Source organism: Miscanthus floridulus, chromosome 11 (assembly GCF_019320115.1).
Source record: "Miscanthus floridulus cultivar M001 chromosome 11, ASM1932011v1, whole genome shotgun sequence".
In the NCBI taxonomy this organism is placed as follows: Eukaryota; Viridiplantae; Streptophyta; class Magnoliopsida; order Poales; family Poaceae; genus Miscanthus; species Miscanthus floridulus.
The window spans coordinates 1420759-1445892 of NC_089590.1; the positions used below are offsets into that span (position 1 = coordinate 1420759).

The 25134-nt window shown below is 42.5% G+C and overlaps 1 protein-coding gene and 1 long non-coding RNA gene across 3 annotated transcripts; one reads left to right on the forward strand and one right to left on the reverse strand.

Annotated features, from left to right (window-relative positions):
- Positions 1 to 1134: 1134 nt before the first annotated feature.
- LOC136492934 (zinc finger CCCH domain-containing protein 24-like) lies at positions 1135 to 8297 on the forward strand. The gene is made up of 14 exons (XM_066488961.1): positions 1135 to 1619; positions 2179 to 2271; positions 2359 to 2637; positions 2737 to 2809; positions 4258 to 4390; positions 4463 to 4616; positions 4730 to 4813; positions 5116 to 5238; positions 5940 to 6101; positions 6183 to 6317; positions 6461 to 6556; positions 6729 to 7211; positions 7589 to 7632; positions 7911 to 8297. The coding sequence occupies exons 1-14, from the start codon at positions 1188 to 1190 to the stop codon at positions 8152 to 8154; spliced, it is 2535 nt and encodes an 844-aa protein (XP_066345058.1). The 5' UTR covers positions 1135 to 1187; the 3' UTR covers positions 8155 to 8297.
- A 3521-nt stretch (positions 8298 to 11818) lies between these two features.
- Positions 11819 to 14339, reverse strand: LOC136492963 (uncharacterized). Of its 2 annotated transcripts, XR_010768268.1 has the most exons (5): positions 13887 to 14339; positions 13557 to 13666; positions 13275 to 13345; positions 12839 to 13136; positions 11819 to 12069 (listed from the first exon to the last, which is right to left on the reverse strand). It is a non-coding gene; the product is annotated as an uncharacterized lncRNA (long non-coding RNA). The 2 variants fall into 2 exon arrangements; XR_010768267.1 differs by having other exon boundaries at positions 12839 to 13345.
- Between the last annotated feature and the right edge of the window lie 10795 nt (positions 14340 to 25134).

Consider the following 25134-nt stretch of genomic DNA (forward strand, 5'->3'; position numbering starts at 1 on the left):
CTGGCATTTGGACCATTTGTTTATTCTTTAACTGAAGTGATTAAGGAGAACAGGAAATAGATTATTTCCTGGCCGACGTGCACGTAAGTGCTATACGCTTGCTGTGTATGTACCACACACGCATTGGCGGATCCAGGGGGGCTGGGGGCTGCAGCCCCCCTCGTGAGCCTTAATTTCTCGTTAAATTACTGTAGCCAGCGACGAAGCCAGCGGGGGGGCTACCCGTGCTCCAGCCCCCCCTACGGCCATGATTTACATGGAGCCCGGGCTTAGCCCGGGCTACCGCCATGAGGAGGAAGAAGAAGGCAAGGAGGGGCTGGAGGAAGAAGAAGAGGAAGCCAGCCCTGGCTTCGTCGATTCCTGGCTTCGTCGCTGACTGTAGCATCAAGCATAAATCATCATTATCAATCAACATGTCCATTACTTAGCCCCCTCCTTGATCTCATCCTGAATCCGCCACTGCACACACGTACTTGCATGGCCATGTTTTGATTAACCCATGTGTATGTATATGCATGTATGTATTTATGGCCGGGTGTATTTATGGGACATGTGATTGTCGTGCTTTTGTTTATTTGTCAAGGCGTGAACACGCTCATGCATATATGTACATGTGTGTCTTCTTTTTCTTTTTGCTCCATCTTCTTTTCGTCTTTAGCGATGTTATATTATTCCTTATTTGCCTATATCATATTCATTTGAAACTTGATCATCTATACCATTTTATTTAACATGGTATAAATGTTTTCACACATTTTGGGTGTGCCAAAATTGGTGTCAACAGATATATATGATTCTTTTTCAGCATAGAACTGAACTGAAGTTTTTTTGTATAAGAACTGAATTGAACATTGCACCTTTACTGACAAAACAAAACTGATGACACTGCCTTTGCTGCAAATTAAACTCTAATACACAAAAAGAATGAAGTATTAGTAGTCTTAATAATAATTATAAAACTGAAGGAACATATTAAACCAATGAAAATTTGTTAGGTTGACATTTAGAAAATCTGTTTCATTTCTCAGATGAGAGAGAAGAACAGATGGCCCAGAACAGAGAAGGCCCAGATGAGAAAACGAACAACTAACGGCCCACTATCACAAAAGGCTCAAGACGACAATTCCTTTCGTTGCACGCTGCAACTGCAACCCTCCGATCCGCGCACACAGCCGCCCGCCACCGCCATGGAGGACGTCCTGACACCTCCGCCACAGCAGCCGGAACTCGCCGGAGAGAAGCGTAAGAGGGAGGATGGTTCCCTGGATGCGTCCACCGAAGACGCTCCATCCGCCCCCGCCTCCACCGGCAGCGGCGTCGCCCGGCACCCGATGTGGAAGACGAGCCTGTGCTCCTTCTTCCGCCGCCGCGGCGCCGGCGCCGGCGCCGAAGGGTGCAGCCACGGGGAGTCCTGCCGCTACGCGCACACCGAGGAGGAGCTCCGCCCGCGGCCCGACGGCACCTGGGACCCCACCTCCGACCACGCCAAGAAGCTCTGCAAGGTCGCCGCGGAGGCCCAGGAGGAGGTCACGGTGGATGAGCAGTCGCTCGACAAGTGCCTCGTCGGGCTTTCCAGGGGGTGGACGGCTGATAGGCTCAAGTCCTTCCTCCAGGAGCAGGCAAGTAGTACTAGTGCTCAGTTCCTTCTTGTTCTTGGTTTTATTGGACAGTGTCTCGTACTGTAAAATCTAGAACTACGCATTGCCCGGCAGCATCAACAACTAGAACTTATTTAATTTAATGCCAGAGCTCGAGAAGTTTGCTTAATACATTGAAGCCTGAACCAATACTGATTCTGTCCAGCAGAGGCATCTAAGTGATCATGGTGTATGAGTGTTTTAGGCAGCTTATTAAGTGTGATTCGTATTGGTACTTGTAGTTAAAATATCAACACCAATCATGGTGTATGAGTGTTTTAGGCAGCTTAAGTGCGATTCGTATTGGTACGTGTAGTTAAAATATCAACACCAATCATGGTGTATGAGTGTTTTAGGCAGCTTATGTGTGATTCGTATTGGTAAGTGTAGTTAAAATATCAACACCAACACATTCGGAGTCTCAAGCAACCAATTTCCCCCTTTTCCTTTCAAAAAGGAATAAGGATATGCATTCGCGAATCCTGTTAGTTTATGCTGAGTTGCCAACCTAACTGTTACAAGTCAAATGATGGTGCTGCAGGAAATCTCGTTTGCAACAGCAAAGAAGAAGAAGGGAATGACAGTTGGTTTTGTGACTTTTCAGAGTGTTGAACAACTAACAAATGCTGTTCAGGTAATTGTCCCTCTCTACATATTTTCTATTTGCTTGGGTGTCTAGGCAAGGCAAGGAACATTGACTTTTACCTCTTGAATTGGTTAGGTCCTAAAGGAGAACCCTTCTGGTGGAAAGGAAATAAAGATAGTAGATGCCAATCGTAGGTCCCATCAAAAAGCGCATGTTGAAGCACCTGTATCCAATACTGGAACAGCAACAGAAAATGGCAGTAGTCCTACTACTGCAGAGGAAACACCTGCGCCTGAATCGGATTCATCAAGTAAAAGAAGTGCCCGTGATGCAGTTACTCCCCTTGCCCATATGACTTACATTGATCAGCTAGAACACAAAAAACAATCGATGGCACAGATACTGAAGAAACTTGTAAGGCCAATTTCATGTCCTTGTACTGTTCTAAACACTGATAAACAATGGTTTTACAGAAATTGCTAATCTCTCTTTTACTGTTCTAATCTAATGTAGACTCGCAATTCTAGGAAAGCTTGCCCACCTGCCATTCCCCTTCCTGATTGGGTTTTTAAATCAAAGGAAATCGGTAACCTTCCAAGCTTATTGTGTTACAATTTCACATGGTATTCTCAGTAATTGTGATAAGCTCGTGTGGACGGTGATGGGTTGATCCAGCATCAATCATTGTCATATAGTTTATATTCTCCTTTGTGTTTCAAAAAGATTTCTTTACTAGTACTTTTTACCACCGCTCATCAAATACAATTGCACTCATAGCTTGTTTTAGCTCTAGCCATACTTAACGCTAGCTCTGCCCCTTATGATCCCCGTGCACATTCTTTTAGACAACTATATGTGGATGAAGATAATTGTATGCCATGCTTTATGTTGGCTTTTTTTTGGCAGAATGATTGAAATGTAATGCATATTTTGATATAAGCCATGCGGGATTGTGAGTAAACTGAAACAATCTTCATCCACGGAGGAGTTAAATCTAGTGTTAAGGGACATGCATGCTACTAATTCTTACTTATTATTGCTGATAAGTAATAATGCAATCTCCAGTCAAAACAGAAGTATTAATCAGCAAATGCAAATAGTTATGCCATATGTGTATGTGCTGATGGCATGGTTTCAAAGTCAACAAGGCGACCCAAGGTGAGCTGTGTCCGGTTGGACGCCTAGGTGACGCCTTTGAAACAGAGGCCAATGGAACAACTTCTTGTCCAATGTTTTTGTTATATATATATTTTCACTACCCTAAGATGATTATAGCACATATTACTGTTGAAGACTCTTCCACGTAAGCACTGCTTCTATTTTTTTAGGCTTCCATGACCCTAATGACTCGGGTCATGGAAGCCTCAAAAAGCTTGTTGAGCTGGCTCAGTGGCTCGTTTCAAAAGTCCTCCGATTGGACTCATTTTTCTTTTAAAATGAAAATGACTTAATTTTGAATGACTTTCGACTTCAGCTCGGCTCATTAAGCTCAGCATGAAGTTGGGTCTCAAACAATTCAGGAGACTATGATGAATAAGTTATGCCAAATTTAAAAAAAGCTCGAAAAAAGGTGCAGTTGGCTCGATATTCAGGAGACTAACCCTTCCATGCTTCAATGATTCACATCGATAGCAGACAGGCTGTTAGAATCTCTAGGCAAAGACATATGAGACATGGTGCTGACTGCTGAGTGTAAAATGTGTGTCAGACATGCCTTTTCTTTTGGTCAAAAGTGAACATAAGTGGCATGCAATCCAACTCTTTACAAATGCAGACAAATTCTAATATGTTTCACTTACCTGAAACATATATAAATCTGTTTTCGACCACTCTGCAATTTATCTCAAATATTTGGAACATGCTCTTCTCATTGTTCTGGCTTCTGAACATGGGGGGTCTGAAAAAATTGCTTTTTCAGCTTAACAGGATGCACTTATTATGGCCTTTGCAATGACCTTTTGTGCTTTGCCTCTTGGTAATGGCCTTCTGTACTCTACTCCTTTTAGCTAAGTAACGGTCTGTTCAATTACCCAGGCGGTCTTCCTTGCAAGCTTGAAGGCATTTTGGAGTCCCCAGTTGTTAATGGATACCGTAACAAGTGTGAGTTCTCTGTAGGATATTCCTTAGACGGCAAAAAGACGGTAGGATTTATGCTCGGAAATTTCAGGTTGGTTTCTCTTTCTCATTTTTTTCACTGCTCTTAATTCCATTAATAATGACTGGTACAACATAATTCTAGGGAAGGTGTGACTGCTGTCGAGGAACCTGTGAACTGTCCAAATGTCTCAGAAATTGCCTGCAAATATGCTCAGATGTTCCAAGATTTTCTTCAATCATCAAGCTTCCCTTTGTGGAGCAGGATTGACAACTCTGGGTTTTGGCGCCAATTCACAGTATGCTCTCTAAATTCTCAATCCATAGCTAGATACTTCTATTTTATGTTTATACTGGGATTTAGAACTAAGACTACTATAGAATTAACTTTTTTACACTGGGATTGTTTTAGGTTCGTGAGGGAAGATGTCCATCTGAAGCTGTTGTTTCACAGAATGCAGAATCACAAATATCAGAAGTCATGCTTATTGTGCAGGTTGTTTAGAGTAAAACTTCACTTGTAGTGTCAACCTCAATGAGTCATAAATAGTGTGTTTGGTTTGAGGAATGAGTTAGTCCATTATCTCCTCACTCCTCACTTTTTATTTGGTTTGTGAAATGGAATAGGTTGATCCATCATCACCTCATTCCTCACAAGCCAATAATTAATACTAGTATGAGGAATGAACTCATGGTGCACCACCTCATCTAGTATGGTTTGATTCCTCAAACCAAACACCCTAAACATTCCTAGTGGCTGGCCGCTGACACCCTATCAAACTTTGACTGTAATTTCAGGTGTGTTCAACAGGTGTTGATGAAGCTCTTATGAAAGAAGAGTTTGACAAGCTGTCTGCTGCCCTGATACAAGGAGCAGCAACATGCTCACCTCCCTTGCCACTGACAACTATTGTAGTACAAGTAAGTTTTCCCAGCTTCTTCAGAACTATGATTTGTGGCTGTTCTTATTAATTTCATTTCTTTTTTTGCTTGTAAAGTGTATTGTGTGCTGTCCAGTAAAAGCTATAGCCCATAGGTGTTAATAACTTACTTTGTCATGGTTGTCAGGAATTTTGTTTAACATTTTGCTGGGAGCACTAAGCTTGTAGCTTTGAACTGGACTTTTGTCTTTATATAATACTAATTTGTATAGTCATGCCTAACACTGCAGCACTGGGCTCATTATTCATTTGTTTTTTAGTGGCTATTTGGACCATGTTGATTTAGAAATAACATTTTTAGAAAATAGGCTTCATTTGATTTCAGGAAAACTGATTTTAAGTTACTATTCTTTTGGATAAGTTTACAGAGCATTCTGTTTGGATGATTTGTTCAGCAGTGGAGAAAATTTAGATTGGAAACTGATTCATGAAAAAAAGCAAAAGTTGATATGTCATAGAACTCATACTATGTGCTAGTTTTTTTTTTTTTTTGAATATCTTGATCTTTATCTTTGCTAACCAAACCAGATTTTATGTCGTTAAGCTAAAAAAATTGTGGTAAAACTTGAGATCAAACAATCCCTTAGTGATGTTACTTTCAGTTTATGTTGAAAAGTTGGCTGTCTATGTTGTACTTGAAATAATTAATTAAAGAATAATGGAACCAACTTATGCATGCAGGATCATAAAGGGATATCAAATGCTGCACCTACTGATTGCCCACTGATCCCGCTATTGGTACCAAAGGGAGATCAGTTGGATGGCACAGCAGAAGATAAAACAAGAATCCATGATCACATAAGCAACTTAAAGTTCTCTATATCACCAACAGCTTTTTTCCAGGTCAGTAGCTGAAACAGAAAGTTATTGCTAATTGCCTTTTATGGTTATAAACAAATGTTTTAATGAGACACAATTACACAGGTTAATACTCTTGCTGCGGAAAGATTGTATGCCCTTGCTGGTGATTGGGCTAATCTCAATTCAGACACATTACTTTTTGATGTGTGTTGTGGGACTGGAACTATTGGCCTGACCTTAGCACATCGTGTTGGAATGGTGATTTCTTTTACACAATTTGTTGTCTATATCTAGTATAACACAGCTACAGCTTGAACCATTGTTAAATCATTTAGATTCTTGTTAGCGGTCTCTGTTTCTTTGGAAGAATCTTCCTCAAATCTAGTTACTAATTTTGCCAGGTTGTTGGGATTGAGATGAATGAATCAGCAGTTTCAGATGCTCACAGAAATGCTCTTATCAATGGGATAAAAAATTGTCGCTTTGTCTATGGTAAGGTAAGGTTCATATTCACTACATGACACTGATACCACATTGTCTCAGTCTTAACTGTTATCTTGTCTTCCTCTAAAAACTACCATAATGTCATCCGGTTCAGTTCCATTGACTTCCTGATCTATCTGCATACTGAAATAATCTCATTTAAGCTCATGTGTTGGGATTAAACAGGCCGAAGATGTGATGGGGCCCCTTCTCACAGAATATCTTGGTTCACCACAGCAGCAGGCTACAGCTTCTGAAAGTAATCCTGAAATCAATGATACAAGCAATACGATTGACTGCACAAATTGTGATGGTGAAAATATAGATAGCTCAAAGCAGAGAAATGGCAATGGTGAAGGTCAGCAGCCTATGGACACGTCAGTTGATCATCCTACCTGTGCAAGCGACGAGGAGGTGGATGGGGTGAACAAAGTGGTTCATTGCAGTCATGATGAATACAATGTGGCTTCTGGTGAACAGAATTGTGGAGAAGCATCGTTGATCAATGATAAACCCATTGAGACATCATCGGATAATTGTTTGGAGCAAGGCAAGGCATGCCAGGATGGTTCTTCCAATCCAAACGACAATGTCCTTGCTGCTAATGCATGCCAGTTTAAGAATGTCGTTGCTATTGTAGACCCTCCACGTGTTGGCCTTCACCCTACTGTAAGTAAATTTCAGCCTTCTGATGAATGATTGTAGTGAATTCCTGAAAGTCTGCTTGTTGTTATTTTCCTGCTGTTACAGTGTAATGAGCTGGTGCTTGCCACCTGTATTTAATCAAAGGGCTGGCAGCTATCTTAGTTCAATCCTCTATATGCTCTGACCCTGTTCCTTAATTATCATTAGAATACTGAACCTTCTTATTTGCCAAACATCTTCCCGTTTGTATAGGCAAAACCTATTAGCAAACCAAAGCACTTGTGGGGGTAGCACAATGATTTACTGGATTTACTTGCACTATGTTATAGTTTATATTCTGCATCTTACTAAGGTACTAACCTTCATGGTGGATCATACTCACATTCTGAGTATCTTTATAGGTGATCAAGGCATTGAGGACGCATCCACGTATTCGACGTCTAGTGTACGTATTTCACATACTTGCATTGTACCATACTGTCTTAGTTGGACACAGTAGATTTTCTTACTTCTCTTCAAGCTAGAAGTTACTGGGAGCATATGCAGTGAAGTGTTTGCTGATGCTGAACTGAATTGTAATTGAGTTAGTGATGTCGGGTGGTTCCGTTCTGAAGATCAGGGGCAGATCCTAGTGTAGAGTTTAAACAAACATACAACAGTGTCATGGATTAGTCTGTTACAGTTGTGAAACTCACTGCTTGTTTTTCTTTTCTTGTATCACAGGTACATTTCCTGCAACCCTGAGAGTCTAGTCGCTAATGCGATTGAGCTTTGCACCCCAACATCTGAGAAACAAGAGAAGAACAAAGGCAACCGAGGGTGGCGATCTATGAGCAGCGCTGGTCTTGCTCGGCAGAGGACGAAGTCGATGCCCAACTCTGAACCTTTTATCCCGAAGAGGGCAATGGCTGTCGATCTGTTCCCTCACACGCCGCACTGCGAAATGGTTATGCTTTTTGAGAGGTGAAGGATGGTTATGCTGCCTCAGATTCTTGTTAGAGATTTTGACCTATGTGTCGAGGACCATATCAGTTTTCCTCACCCATATATGTTGTAACTTATTAGTAACATCTATTTGATTGAGAAGCCATGACAGTTGATGGTTGCTTTTGGGATTTGTGTTCTTTCGATAGGATGGGCTACTTAATCATCGGTACATATTTCTTTTTTCCTGTTAAATGGATGCCATAGGATTCAGGTACTAAAATGTGTGCTACTTGTTAGCTATACCTGCCGAAGCTTTTATATCGATGGTCCAACCTGGAGTGGCATCCTAGTCGGGGAAGAAAACTGTACACAAGTACTAGAGCTAGTGTTGGCCCAACTCCAACAGCATTAGCAGTATTGTGGCACTTTGATCTTTTTGTTCAATATAGTATTGTGACACTGATCTTTTTCTTCATTGTTTTACGAGTGGGTTTGCTTTTTTTTTTTTTTTGTTGATCTGCCAGGATTTGAGACAGATAACGACATGTTCCTAATTGCATCATAAGCATGCTGTCTCATTTTGAGTATGATGTGTACCCGCATTTGACAAGAGTACAATGCTAGACCCTTGTTCATTGGTTACTTCTTGCTAGGACTAATGATGAATGTCGGCCATGCAGCTAAAAAAAGGGTTAAATTAAAGGTGAATGATGATTTATGAGATAAATTATTGTATGATGAGGTGTTCAGGGAGAGATTTATTGCTGCATACATACGATCATTTGCACCTTTCTCCAATATAAAGAGATGCATAAACCAGTGCTCGAATTGAAATCGAAATAAATGGGGAAAGCACTAGGTGCTCTAGAATGAATGAGACACTGTTCTTGGTGATTGGTCAGGTTTGCTTTATCAGGGCCTACACAAAAACTAAACAAATGTCTAACGTACGATCTACGATGTGTTGCTGGTGCAGACACAGAGAGGATTTTCTGGAGCCAAAAAGTAAAGCAGAAAGCCGAAAATGAAATGATTCCTAGAGATTGAGTTGCAGTGGGTCCAGGCTGAGGAGGCATCCTACTCATATATCTGCTGCTGAAGTTGAGAGGAATCTGTGCCAATGCCCAATGCCCAATGCCCAATGCCCAATGCCAGTGCCATGCCTTCATTGACGGATGGACGGCAGGAGTCGGACAAGTTCACAAGGCAGGCTGCTGCAGGCATGAGGTTTAGGTGGCCAGCATGCAAATTTCATTCCATTTAATACACTCCCATTGGCTGCGAGACCAGGTTTCTTCATCCATAAATTCTGAGCTAACAACCGCTTGACTGCCGGTGGTGGTTATGAATCACTACTCCCTACCATCATCACTGCTTGGCATGGCATGAAATGAACAATACCGACGACATTTTCAATCTGCAAAGTCAACCCCCTATTATATTTTTCTTCAACTACTCTAGTCATATGCAATTCTAACTTTATCCCCAGCCAAAGCAAGTATACTTTGGACAAAATTTATACAAAAAATATTAATAACTATCCTACTAGATAAGTAACATTAGATTAGATTGGTCATGAGATACATTTTTATATTATATTTAGTTCATTAGAGTCAAATGTTAATGATATTTTCTATGGATTTGGTCAAACTTGAGATGCTTTAACTATATATCTATTTGTAGTCAAATGTTAATGATCTTGTATGATGTGAGGGCAAATCCAGAATTACATCCTTTGTGGAATGGATCGGGGGTAGTAGTGAATATCAGAATATACAAGATCATTTTGTGAACCGGCCCAGACAATCAATCGTGCTATGTAGTTCTTGAAATTAGAAATTGAGATTTGGCTTTGGCAAATTTTTGTCAGCATGTTTCTATTTTCTGTGAGTTCGATAGATGATTCTCACTATTATTGAAAAATTTGTCAAAATAGTTGTCCAGAGGACACAACAAGCAACAAAGTGTGTCAATGGTACCCAATGGCAAAGTTAAGAAGGATATTTTTTCCCATGTCAGATCTATTCGAGGGCAAAAGGGATATTTGGTCCTTCAGCTAGGAGCCGTTACACCCAAACATGACCGTCGTGGCGTAAAAGGGTAAAGAAGTGAAATAAGGAGGCGTACGACACATCACAACTTTTCTAGTGGTGGAGACATTTTGAAACTTTTTTAGTGGCTGATCCTTTTCCAAATGGGAGGCTGATCTTTAGCTAATAGTGTAACGAACAATCGTCCTATTCGCTTAGCTTATAAGCTGTACTTTTTCAGTCAACGAATAATATTTTTCTCTCATAACAAATTAGTCAACAGTACTTTCAGTCATGACTTATCAGCCAGACGAACACGGCAAATAGCGTTGGTTTATCTTCGCATGTGCAAGCAGCACTGTGCAAGTGTATATATTTGCGCCAGCAGTGACGTCAAACAAGTCGGTCAAATGCACGCACTTTTTTATGTGCATGGCTGCCGATTGGCACTTGCACTGAATACGTCATCTGCATTTATACCGGTGACTGATCCTCCTCCAATGGTGGCATGCAATCTCTCTATAGATCATCGCAGCACGTCACGGTCCTACGTGGCTCCCGGCTAGGGGCCGTCGACCTGCTCCTGCTCTGATTGGTCTTATGACTCCAAAAATTGAGTTTCTATGTTTCATTTGCTAAATTACTGTGCTTCTGATCTGGATCTGGTTCAATCATCTTTGGATTTTATTACTGATGATTTGATTTCAGCATGTGAGTATTACATTGGTGTAATTTTCACGAGAAAAGTATATACACATACTCCCTTGTCACAAAAGTATGCTAAGATTTGGTTATTGAAAGTTTGTATTTTTTTTCTCGTATGTCTATTTGGATTGTTTAAAAATAAAAGAAAAGTATACAGTGCTACTTCATCCACAACTTGGTATACAATGATACTCAAATCTAAATCGTGTATATGGTCATACTCACGTGTTAAACTTTGGTATACAATCATACTCAAATCTGAATCTTGTATCTGGTCATACTCGCATGTGAAACTTGGTATATAATGATACTCAAACCTGAATTGTGTACACGCATACTATTACATTTAGGTATATGGCCATATTCGTACGTGTAAGTATGTAAATATACTAACTTTGTTTTAAAATGTAATCCATCTAAAAAGTATGCGTACATACTCCATTTAAAAAAGTATGAATAAATACACCTTTCAAGAAAAAAGTACGCGTATATACTCCTTCAAAAAGTATATGAATATGTATGTGTATATACTCTTCTCCACACGCATATACTTGGGAAGTAGTGCGGAAAAAAAAGGGCAAGAAAAGATGTAATGGGTGTGTACTGTTTCATAAAGGACGCATACCGTTCCGTATCGGGTTTGTACCGTTCCGTATCGAGTTGGTAGTGTTTTTATCAGGCTAGTACTGTTCCTTGTCGGGGTCGAGCACTGTTCATCGTGGGACCGAGCACTGTTTATCGCGGATCCAGAACCCAGTACTGCTAATCTACAGTGATATAAGTCTTGTGGGGTCATGGATGAACAGTAATTTGCAGACAAATTTAAAGTATAGTATATATAACCCACCCCGCGCTTCGCGCGGGCAACAGTACACACAGGGTCCAAGAGATATAGATGCATTGGAGATGGTATAATATTGCAGTGAACACAGGCTAAAGAACCTCCGAAATGTTGGTTGGAACATGAGCTAGTAATAGAGTAGCTGTAGCACCATACGTACAATTTAATATTTAGTTTTATACCATGTACAAACAGATTGACATATTTTACACACGAAGAATAGGACTACTGAAGTAAGAAGTTTGGGTGCTTCCATGGGCAACTTTTGGTGGTGAAACGCTCATCCTGCATATATGTTGAACAAAAAACAAAGAATTCTACGCTCTGTCCGCTTGAAGCATCTGGTATCTTTGTCCTCTTCGGTAAGCAAGTTTAAAACCTGATAGGAGAAGTAAAAGAGATTAACAAACACAGCACTTGGACGAAGTAATAGGAAGGCAATGGACTTTTATGGTGGAACATTACTCTCTGTTTGAGTTGCTGAAACTTGATGAAAAAGTGCCAATATGGGGAATATTTGAATCTATAACATATGTAATGGCATGAAAAGGCAGCTGGAAAACAATGAGCCTACGAAAAGATTGAAGGATGTACATTTTCTAAACGAAGGGCTGCAAGAGGGATAAAAAAAGAGAAGGTATGAGGCATTGGAGCCTCGCTACTATAACAAAACTTTGAGCACTTGTTTGTTATAAACATCAGGGTAAGCATGCCATTTGTACTGTGGACCAAATGGAGTCCCTTTTTATTTTAATGTAAAGCATGTACCTCTTGCACTTCATATTTTGAGTTGAAGGAATACGCTGTGAGGCAAAACTATTTTAATGAAATAATTTGTAGAAGTAATGATAGATGGAGTACACTGAAGCTTTTGTAAAATAATAGAGAATACGTTGGCTGTTTCAGAGATTAGGTAACCCCTTTTTCAGGTCATGTTCTGTACGTTGTCAACCAAACAACTAATATTCATTAGGTAGGGGCACCTGTAAGACGGCACATATTTTAGTAAATTCCTGAAATCTAAGTGTAATTAAGTTGGAAGGTTAAGCACCGACCAGAAGGGTAAACAAACAACAGGTCATGTAATGTTCTATAAGAAGTATGGAAATGTAATCATCTCATATAAGTCAATGAAGTAGGGAGCTGACCTGTCTAATACTTTGTTGGTGCAATATGGAGGCAAAAGCAAAACAACCTAGAAGATCAGAATATGGAGAGGAAGCCGAATCATTTGTAAATTGAGATCATCAACTCCCTTGAATAAACTGTAGAAGAGGAAATTACCAGTTCATTTGCGCACTATAAGCGGGGCAAAATTGAGATCAGCAACTCCCTTGCACAAACTGCAGAAGGGGAAATTACCAGTTCATTCGCGCACCATAAGCGGTGCATATGAGGCAAATTTATGTGAGCCATATTTAGAAGAGCTGAGACATGTGGTAGCAACTGATATACACCACAAATTATTTTGTAGCAAACACGATAAACTTTGTTAATAAGCTCAATAGGATTGCTATAATGCATAACTGCAGGAAACACATGAATCGCAAGATAAAGAAAAAGGGAAAAAGCAATATTAGCGACCTAGAGGCAATGGGTTGCAGAAGTCACAACTGTTGGCCGATTCAGTACTTGACAAAAGCTGGGCAGTACACCTGGAGGAGGATAGCAATTAGTGTCTGCAGGTTCAAATGCAACACTACCAATAAACCTGGCTGGTTCAGGACATGCCAGGCCTTTGATGTCTGAATGTAGAGGAACATCATAGCATTTGCAATGAGCAAAATAAAACCACCAGAAACAGTACCAAATGGCAAGAATGTATGAATGTTAAGGGAAGCATTAATGGGGAAGAAAAGATCTCACCAAAATAACAGATCCTGTCGAATAATAGGTGACTGTATCAGTATGAAACATCACTCCATCGCTGACGGGAACGCCCAAAGAAAAGCGTCTGACGAAATAGCACTTCATCACTGCACGGGAAGAGGCTAAATAAATTAGTCTCTATTACTTTAGTGTCAGTTAATCTGGTTTGTGAAATAAATTGACAGAACTATCTGTGCGAACATTGAGGTCAGAATCCTAACCGGAGATGAACACAGAATGTAGGACAAAATGCAAACCCTAAAGGAGGGCGGAGTTAAGGCAAAAACAATCAGGCAATGGGTAAATCATGAATCGATGTGTGAATACCTAGTCATGAAGCCGTCAATTCCGATGCTGTCTAGAAAGAGGCGTTCTAGAAAGGCTGGAGTAGTGTGCAGGCAAGTGTGGCCTACAGCATGGTGGCGTGGTGCCGCGCCACACGGCTGTCGTAGTGCGCGGGACCTTCGTGATGCCGCGGTGCCGCGCTGAGCGGACGGCGGAGGTCGCACGGGAGGCGGTTGCCGCCGGTGCGCGTCGATGCGGCGCAGACGCAAGGCGGCGCCGGGCCTTCCGCTTGCCGTGCGTCCGTGCTACGGGGCAGCACCGGGGCGAGGTGGGGGAGACGACGGAGTTGAGGTCGAGGATGCCGTGACCGGCGGCGACGGAGAGGACGGAGGAGCCAGGTGAGCAGGCGATTTTTTTTTTTTTTATTGATTGACGGGATAGGTAACGATTGATCCGGTGGTTTCTGGAAGCGTGTGCACGGAGAGAGAATGGATGAACGGCTGGGATTGATTCACTGTGGATCTACAGGGTTTAAAGGCTTTTTATAGATAGAGTATGCGTACATACTCTAGCGACTGAGACGCAGCACCAAACCGAGAATCACGGCAACAAAGCAGTAGATAATATTATTTTATTTGATTCCTTAATTACCTCTACCGGTCAGGCACATGCTTAATTGGATCCGATTGAACACATGCGGACCCGTTATGGCCAGCGGTGTTGGCGTAGCTGTAGTACAAGTAGGGATTAACTACTTCCGGAGTATAGAAAATGCACTATATATTTATTATATATATATATATCGTGATCTCCGTAAAATACCACCGAAAGTTTGGCGCTCCGTAAAACACCACTGAAAGATTGAACCGTGAACTGAGAGTAGCATTCTGTTAAAATGAAGTCACGGGAGTGACGGAAGCCTCCGTCGCGCCCGTACGCGATGTTGTCGCGGATGCTCGCCGCGAATAGGAACGGCTCCTGCGGCACCCCGCCACCACATGCAGCGCTCGCAGGTTGTGCTTGCGCACATCCTTGCCAGATAGGACTATAGGAGCATGCGCGAGGACGTGGGCTCGTAGACCGCCGAGGCGCCGAGGGCGGAGCCGAAGTCGGCCTTCCACTTTAGGAGCACGCCATCTTCAGTGCCAACTCGATGTGGAGGCGCCGCAGCTGAGCGGAGCACCTCGGAGCACGAGTGGTGGACTGGTGGGAGACGTCCGCGATGGGTGCGGGCAGTGGCTTGGAGCGCCAGGAGACGCCCGCGTGGCGATGCCGCCGACAAGGACGCACGCGATGTGCACGAACGCGCCGCGCCCGCAGCTAGCGCCTGGTGCGGCGGGGAGCCCGGTACAGCGGAGGAGCAGGAGGGCGGCGGGTCGTCGGGATGATGCGGACGAAGACGGAGTCGACGAGCAGCACGAGCGCGTGGAAGCGGCGTGAGACGAGGGCGCAGGTGCCGAGCGCCTTGATGTCGCCGATGCGGTTGAGGACGTCCCGCTGCAGGGGCTCTCCTCCTCCTCCTCCTCCTCCTCCATCCCACGCAGGTTACATGCACATAGACCGGGATCGAGGAGAGGCGTTGGTGCGGGGCAGGACCGGGCGAGGTCAGAGCCGGGACGTCAAGGACGTGTGCAAGCACGGGCGCTGCGGCACGTGGTGCCGGTGGTGCCACATGAGCCATTCCTATTCGTGGCGAGCGTCCACGAGAACAATCTGTAAGGGCGTGACAGCGTGACGGAGGCTAGTTTCAGTTCCGTCACTTCTGTCGCTTTATTTTAACGGAATGCTATTTTCAGTTCACGATTTAATCTTTTGGTGGTATTTTATAAAGACGCAAACTTTCAATGGTATTTTACGGAGTCGTAATCTTTCAATGCTAGACAACCTATTTTCTAAAATAAAAACCCTACTCTGCTCACGCTAGGCATCACCTGCCCAACCCAGGTAGAAAGAAAACCTTTGACGTTGTACTACAAAACAAAACAGCATCCCCTCAAACAAAATAAAACAAAACAGCAGTACCCCATAACCGTCGGACATGTGGAAGGTAGGTGTGACACCTGTCATCGTGCCCTGTCACAGGGGACACAACACACGCTAGCATTTGACTCTCGTATTTTAAACTACTATGGAATAATTGAAAGACTGCTCCTTCTCCCTAAATAACTGTCATATTTGATATACGTATCACAAGTTTAACTCAATTTATAGAAAATACGTGTAACATTTATATCTTTAAATAAATTTATTAAAAAACTAGATTTAAATATCTTTTCAATGATACTAATTATTTACCATAAATATTAATATTTTTTAATATATTTAATCAAATTATTTCTTGGGAAGCGAAAACGACAGATATTTAGAGAGTATTTCTTGCTTTGTTCTTGCCGAAGTTTAACAGTTCATTGTTGCCCGTTGCTGCATAAAAATGCAATTGAATTCATAAAGTTGGGTTTGTTTTCTCGACCAAAGTGTAAATGGACATCTTTATCACCACCGGATTAACTACTACCTCATGACCACTGGTTTTTGTCATCGTTTGTGAAAGTGCGCAATAATCACCGTCAGCTCGACATTCCATCCGGTGGTGATAAAGTGAATATTCCAAACCATGTGGTTAAGGGCCCATTTGGTAATATTCGCAAAAAAAGGGTCTATTTGGTAAAGCTCCGCCACAAGCTAAAACTGCTCTGGCTCAGGCTTGGTGGACAATTTTCTTTAGTTGTGGCTTCTCTCGTTACAAAAACATTCGATAAAACAACTCCTCAATTTTGACTCATGAGCCCACTTGTCATTGTGTCCACGTGAGTGTTATTTAATTATGAATCGTCCATTCCTCTTCTCTTCTCCTCTACCTTTCTCCTCCACCGCCCGTCACGCCTCTGCCTCCATGAACACGTCTCGCTAGCATGCTCCGTCTCCACACATGTGGCCTGCCGGTCATACCCATCTGGCCTCGTGCCATCCCTCTTCGCGACGGTGGTCGCTACATGTTGTCCCTCCTCCCCGACACCGACACATGCGGGCTACGCCCCTCTCAGCCTTGACTCCGACAGTGGCGCATCGCCCCTCTCAGCCCCGATGCAGGCGGCAGCGTCCGCCCCTCCTCCGTGCAACCGTAGGCTGTGCTCCTCCTCCCTACATCGGTGGCCACATGTGCTCCGACACCGGCGGCCAGTAGGCCACACCCCTCCTCCCCATCATTGTCCACCATCCTTAAGCTAACCTTCACCGATACATAGGCCCATGGGAGTGAGAGGGAGCTAGAAGAAGTTGGTATTTTAAGCTCCTCTTCTCGCCTATAGTTCTAGACAGCGGGGAAACCGGGACTTCACACGTGTAGCGGCTAGGGATGAAAACGGTACGGATATTTTTCGACCGTATTCGAAACCGAATCCGTTTAGAGGGGTTGAGATCTGTCCGTATCCGAATCTGGATATCCAACATCCGATACCGTATCCATATCCGAATACTCAAATCGCATATTTATGATGTCGATATCCAATCGTATCCTATCCGACATAGTTGACACTATCCGTATTCGAATCCGAATTCGGACATAAATATAAAAACAAATATAATATATGTGATATTCGTCCGTATTCGATCCGTTTTCATCCCTGGTAGCGGCACCTCTCGACACGTTTGGCTGGCCTCATCCAAAACTTACATCGGGAGCTACTCCTCGGGGACTTAGGGTGCATTCGGTAGGCTCCAGATTCTCGCAGAGGCATTTCAGATCTAGATTATCTCAGATGATGAATTAGAATCACTTTATAAAACCATTTAGCTAATCATATAAATAAAAACACGCTTTAAAAAATTCTAACTTTTTGGACAGTAATTAAACAATTTAAATACAACCTATTTTTAACTTATTGTGTAAAAAAGGATTAACTGAGAGAAAAGACAAGTAGGAAGCGATAGGATGAGAATATATGTGAAACCGGCCTCTCGCTGTTTCGTGTACATAGGTAAGAACGACTGAATCGTTCCGGTTCCGAATCGCTCGCTGAAAATATCTTTTGGAGATGATTCTTCCGGTTCTCGCAAAACGGAATCGTTTCTCATATCCGACCTAGGCTCCTGGATTCCTCCTATATATGCACTAAATTAAAGATGACACAAGTGACAACTCCAGTATGAAAGATCATCTGTCATTGACTCATTGTCAACGATGAGCACCCCACGTAATAGGACTGTAGGAGTACTGGCTCAATAGCGTGTGTGGCAAGAGAGAGAGAGAGAGATATATATATATATATATATATATATATATATATATATATATATATATATATATATATATATATATATATATATATATATATATATATATATACACACACACACATCTCTTTCGTCTCATCATCATGTCAATAGATCCACATCCAAGGCAGAACGAAGCAGCATGGAAACTACAGATACTGCAACAATAGAGAACGCGTTTTCTCGTTGGTGTAGTTACCACCGTCACAATCCTCCTCCTTTTTACCTTTAATCATAGCTAAGTGATCCCCGGCCAAAAGCGCGACACGTACGTCAGGCCAGTCTCAGTAGGGGTTTCATCTCCCAGTTTCCAACACACCCATATTTTAGAAACAGTGCAGAAGAGTTTCATCCTCATGAAACTCTCTCCACTCCCATAAAACTTTTATTTTCTTTCTCTTCATCAAGACAGTGCCATATCAGCATATTTAATGCACACCCCACTGAGACTGACCTTGTTACACCAGATCAGCCGCCACGCGCAACGGCCTCTACACGCCACCGGCTGAGCATTTTCTCGGACACCGGCATGCACAGGTTGGTGCCGTGGTCCATGGCTGCTTCTAGGGAACCCTCTGTTCCCGCGTTCATTTTTATTTTGCGTAATAGTGTGCAGGTAAAAGCAACGCAAGTGTATGGGACCATATTTGACAGCACTAACTCTCCAGTTAAAATGAGCAATAGAATTCCCTGTAAAGTTAATTTCATGAAAACTCATGTTTCTATTTAATAATTAATTTTGTTGGGTCTCGTTGTCATATTATCAACACTTGGACCCCATTTGGTATGGCTCTGAACGGCTCTAGCTCCTTGGTATAGCATGAGGAGGAGCCAAATCCATTGAAGTAAAAAAAAAAAAGACCCTGTTTGGTGGAGCTCTAGCCAACTTCGGCTCTAGCTCTTCCGTACACTGTACCAATGTCCCTCTTTTTTTTATCTCTCCTCTTAAAATGAATTAGGAGATGATGAAACCACTAATTTAGGTTTCACCGACTTTAGCTCTGGTTCCTCTATACGTTGTAGCAATGCAAGTAGGAGTCACGTTTGGAGCCGTTTCAAACAAGACCATAATAGCTTTATCGGCTCCTAGTTCATTTTACGACGAGAGATAAAAATAGCTCTTGCTTACAATGTATAGAGGAGCCAGGACGAAGGACAAAATCTTAGCTTGGATTGATCCTTAGAAATCAATAAATTAGAGATTAATAAGGGAATTGTGTAATTTCAACAACATTGTTAACGATGGAAACTAAAATAAACTCATGCTTGGCTACAAGGACAACAACTTCTCTATCTTTTGGAGGAAAACTACCAGTACAACATATCTCTTTATATTAGGAACACAAACAAAAGCGCCCTCATGTGTATTGGTGGCGCAAATTAAAGGACTATATGCACATTTCACATCTTTTTTGTGGCAGAACCACCTAATCTAATGCCTCCCAGGAGTGCCGTCTTCAATTAGACACTAAGCACTCAAGGGAGGACACTAAATTACTCGGTTTCGTTGGGCACACCCCATGGGAGAACCCGAAAATCCACATTTTCGCCATCAAGATCACAAATGAGAGAATAAAGCTTACATTATTCTTAATCATTTCTTACATCACTTTTAATACAACATCAGAGTACAATATTTATTATTATAACCACGGAATGTAATCATATTATCAGAGTTACGAACATTTTAATTGAACAGCGGAATATAAACATGTGAACAGAGTTACAGCGAAAATAAACAGATATTCATGTCATGATGAAGCATTGGTATATAAGCTATGACAACAGATTATAAAGCTTTCATTTATAAAAATGTTTGGTGAAAGTTATAAATAAACACTACGATCGCAGCGTAAAGGAAATCATCTCTGAACCCACTAGGAGGAATCCACACATAAGAGTCAGCTCAAGCCTCCACCTGTCACCTGCAACAGAGGAAATAAAACCCTGAGTACTCAATTGTACTCAGCAAGACTAACCCGACAGGAGAAAATACTTCAAGAATATGCAAGGCTGTCTAGCTTGTGGGTTGATTGCATTTGCAGAAAGTATTACTAAGTATACGTCCTTATATTTGATTTTTAATAAACTGCCGCATTGGTTCATTAACTAACTATTCTATGTAAGCACCTGTGCTACTTTTAAGCAGGTGGTAAGCAATCAGAGTTTCTTTTTCCATCTTCCATCTGTCATCTTCAGTTCTTACTATGGTGCTAGGCTACAGACAAGCCGTACCAGATTTCCCAGCGATTCACAAATCAATGCCCCAGCTGGGTACACTGAAAACACACGCCCCGTTTGTACCCAAGACACAAGCAGGACCAACCCATCACCCTCCTATCCCAGGTGTCCAAGTCCCCGTCCAAACTAGGACTCCAAGCCCCTGCCCCTGAGTCCCAGACTTAGGGCGGTGCAAGGACCTCCTCAACAAAAAACAAACCCTAACAGTCAGTCCAGAAAGAGCCGGATCCACGACAAGAGAGCAACAAGTCTTCCAAGCGCCCATACCCAAGTATGTGCTCGAGATAATAAGTCTGTGACTTGCCTAGAGTCTTATGCAATGATCGGTCCTTAATCGACATGGATAGGGAAAACAGTGTAACCAAGCCATGCCCCACGTCCACAGCGACACAACCTCTTACACCCACCAATACCCAAACCATATCCCTGTCCGGTCACCATTTTTCCTTTCCACCATTTATATTTTCTAAGTGATAATAATACAGTAATATATTTCCTATCTCTCGCGAGTGACAGGCAATCACTCGACTTCTAATGGAGTCCTATAGCATAGCATTCTACATGATCCTGTCATACTAGTAAGACTCATAGGATAAAGATATATATGCAAGTGGGTTTCATTCAACCCCTTAAAACTTAATGCACAAATATAATTTAAACTGCAGCAAAATAGGGGTTATGCACCGGGGCTTGCCTTCAGCGGGCACGGTGTCAGTAAAGTCAGTGACGGGCAGCTCCAAAATGTCCTCCTGCACGAGGATCTCCTCCTCGTACTCTTCGACGACTTCGTCGTACTCCTGCTCGCCCGTAGTCACGAACTCTACCCACTCGTTATCTACATACATGAAATGATGACGCAATGCTTAGTAATACGACAACAACAACTCTTAAAATAAGAATACATCTACCAGGCTACTAAACTAACTCTAATGACTAATACGCAAAGTTACCTATTATTCCCCACTAAACAGGTATGAAACATTTCATGTATTACCTTAGCAACTAAAGGCATCCTTATTGTTAATATCAATTTACTATATATATGATAAAACAAGGTGTACTAGCTACCATATTTATCAACCTATTCTAAGGCCATAAAAATTACAGTGAGCACATAATAATACAATGAACCTACTGTAAAAGAATTTTAGGGCTAACACTTCTATCAATGCATCACAAAATTTTTCATTCTCTAAATAACCATAATACTAACGAGCAACCCATAATTAATAAGTAACCCTAAAATATTGCAGAACCATACGAACTAATTACACTAACAGATAGATCATGAATTTAGAAATCTAACAAAATTTATTTCACCATAAATAAATAAATTCAAATGAGCTCTAGAGATGAAGAAAATGATATTATCGGAGGAGGCTAATCATGCTATTAGACTTGTTGACCAGCATGTGACTGTGAGTCTAGAAATAATGAAGAAGGAGAATGAAGGAATCCTTGCAGGTTAGCTACCTCGATCGATTACAGCTCGAAGAGGGAGATTGGCAGAGCGCAGCCTTCCTAGGCAAGAACAGAGGAACTCGATTTAGAGAGTAAGATGGTGAGTGGCGGAGTGGGACGGCTCGGCGGGCTTGGCGTGTCCTTTATAGGCAGGAGACGCAAAGGTTGGAGGTGGAGCTGGCATTTGGCTAGCTGGTCATGTGAATTGGATTTCATGTGATAGAGTTGGAGTGGGTCTTTGGTCATGAGTGAATTAATTCAAATGATGGACTTTGAGTGGTCTTTGGTCATGAGTGAATTAATTCAAATGATGGACTTTGAGTGGTCTTAGGAACACAAACAAAAGCGCCCTCATGTGTATTGGTGGCGCAAATTAAAGGACTATATGCACATTTCGCATCTTTTCCAATATATAGAAAGGGAAAAGGTTGAAAATAAAGAGCCGACACAGTCAGCGTAGTGGCATGGCTAGTGGCACACCATGTGATATCAAAAGGCTATATGACTTTCTATACTTAAATAGACGATAATGATCCAACTCGGGCATCCATCCCTGACTCCCGTGCTCCGCAGGAGTGGGCCCCAAACAAAATACAAAGTCCCCACTCCCTCGTGCATATCCGCTTGCCCCCACTCCTTCGTGCTTATCCGCTCGCCCCCACTCCTTTATGCTTATCCGCTAGGACCCGAAGCAGCGTGGCCACTCATTGTCCACGCCCCTTCCCCCACCGGCGCTCGTTGGTTGCCACGCCATGCCCATCACCGGCTGTGCCATGCGCCCGTCTGAAAGGTCCTAATGGCTAGAGAGGGGTGAATAGCCTATTAAAAATTTTTACAACAACACTTAACAAAACTGTTAGACAATTATGAGACGAAGTAAGTGTTGCGCTAGCCTACTCAAAAAGGCAAGCCACCTATCACAATTCTAGTTTAGATAGTGTCTATTCACACAATAGCTATGACACTACTCAATGTTAGTGTGCTCTCAAAGGCTAACTAAAGAGCCACACCAACCAAGCATGCAAGCTCTCACAACTAGCTACACTAAAGAGCTTGACAACTAGTTTACGGTAATGTAAAGAGAGTGATCAAGAAGATTATACCACCGCGTAGATGAAGGAACCAATCAATCACAAGGATGAATAACAATGAAGACCAATCGCCTCGGAATTAATGATGAACATAATGATTTTTTACCGAGGTTCACTAGCTTGCCGGCAAGCTAGTCCTCGTTGTGGCGATTCACTCACTTGGAGGTTCACGCGCTAATTGGCTTCACACGCCAAACCCTCAATAGGGTGCCGCACAACCAACACAAGATGAGGATCACACAAGCCACGAGCAATCCACTAGAGTACCTTTTGGCTCTCCGCCGGGGAAAGGTTAAGAACCCCTCACAATCACCATGATCGGAGCCGAAGACAATCACCACCCTCCGCTCAACTGATCCTCGCTGCTCCAAGCCGTCCAGGTGGCGGCAACCACCAAGAGTAACAAGCGAAACCCACAGCAAAACACGAACACCAAGTGCCTCTAGATGCAAACACTCAAGCAATGCACTTGGATTCTCTCCCATTCTCACAAAGATGATGAACCAATGACGAAGATGAGTGGGAGGGCTTTGGCTAAGCTCACAAGGTTGCTATGTCAATGCAATTAGCCAAGGAGTGAGCTTGAGCCAGTTATAGGGCTTAAATAGAAGCCCCCACAGAATAGAGCCGTTGTACCCCTTCACTGGGCACAATATGCGCTGACCGGACGCTCCGGCCATGTTGATCGGACGCTGGACCTCAGCGTCCGGTCGCTCGACGACAACCACGTGTCCCGATCTCAACGGTTACTTGAGTTGACCGGATGCGTTAGTTAGAAAGTGACCAGACGCTGGACCTCAGCGTCCGGTCGTTTCTAGTAAGGTTCCAAACATGAATTTTCACGACTAGACGCGTCCGGTCATGCCCGATCGGACTCACCCAGCGTCCGGTCATTCAACGTTTCCTCTATGCGCCTCATGTTAGCGTATGTCAGCACTGACCGGACGCACTCGGCCAGCGTCCGATCGCATAGCGACCTAGCGTCCGATTGTTTGACCGACGCCAGCGTCTTCACTGATACATCTGATCGGACACGCCGGTCCAACCGTGGCCAGCGTCCAGTCACTCCCAGTGACCTCCGTCTTTTCTGTCTAGGGCGCCGGTGGAGTTTCTTACCCTTGCTCCTAAACTTCACCACCCTTGATCAAATGTGCCAACCACCAAGTGTATCACCTTGTACACATGTGTTAGCATATTTTCACAAACATTTTCAAGGGTGTTAGCATTCCACTAGATCCTAAATGCATATGCAATGAGTTAGAGCATCTAGTGAAACTTTGATAACCGCATTCCGATACGAGATTCACCCCTCTTAATAGTATGGCTATCAAACCTAAATGTGATCACACTCTCTAAGTGTCTTGATCACCAAAACAAAATAGCTCCTATGGTTTATACCTTTGCCTTGAGCTTTTTGTTTTTCTCTTTCTTCTTTCCAAGTTGAAGCACTTGATCATTACCATGGCAACATCTTCATCATGCTATGATCTTCATTTGCTTCATGACTTGGAGTGTGCTACCTATCTCATGATCACTTGATAAACTAGGTTAGCACTTAGGGTTTCATCAATTCACCAAAACCAAACTAGAGTTTTCAATCTCCCCCTTTTTGGTAATTGATGACAACCCTTACACAAAGATATGAATTGAAATTCAATTGAATCCATGTTGCTTGCCCAAGCATATTTACCATGTGTAAAAGGATATGGACAAGTTTCATGAACTCCAAATGGTAGCAATTGCTCTCCCTACATATGTGCTAAGAGTTTGGATTGTAGCTTGCACATATGCTTAGATAGGAAATATAGTAGACAATGTCTACCAAATGATGCTAAGGTATAAAAGATGGACCTTTGAAGCGTGATACCAATTGGAGTGCACCATTATACCATCCTTAGCATCATGGTTAGCTTGATACCACTTGGAAACAACACTTTGAAAATGAAATCACTATATAACCTATGCATGCTAGTTTTTTTTATTTCATCATTCAAACCTACAACTAGCATACACCACACAAGCATGGATATCGAAATTTAAAATTTGTGCCATGCAAGCAAACATATGACATGCATATTCAAATGCACCATACAAGTTCATGAGCTTGCTCCCCTTACTTGTGTGCTCAAAATTTTAATTGATTCCTTTCCTTTGTCATATCTCTCCCCCTATGTCAAATTCTCTCCCCCTTTGTCATCAATGACCATAAAGGTTTAAAAATAGAT

Excerpts from the sequence above, each read along its gene's own strand:
- LOC136492934 (XM_066488961.1), top strand. The coding sequence starts at position 1,188 with ATGGAGGACGTCCTGACACCTCCGCCACAGCAGCCGGAACTCGCCGGA. Across the intron at positions 4,617-4,729 it reads GGTTTTGGCGCCAATTCACA|GTTCGTGAGGGAAGATGTCC; the intron begins GTATGCTCTCTA and ends GGATTGTTTTAG. Across the intron at positions 6,557-6,728 it reads GTCGCTTTGTCTATGGTAAG|GCCGAAGATGTGATGGGGCC; the intron begins GTAAGGTTCATA and ends GGGATTAAACAG.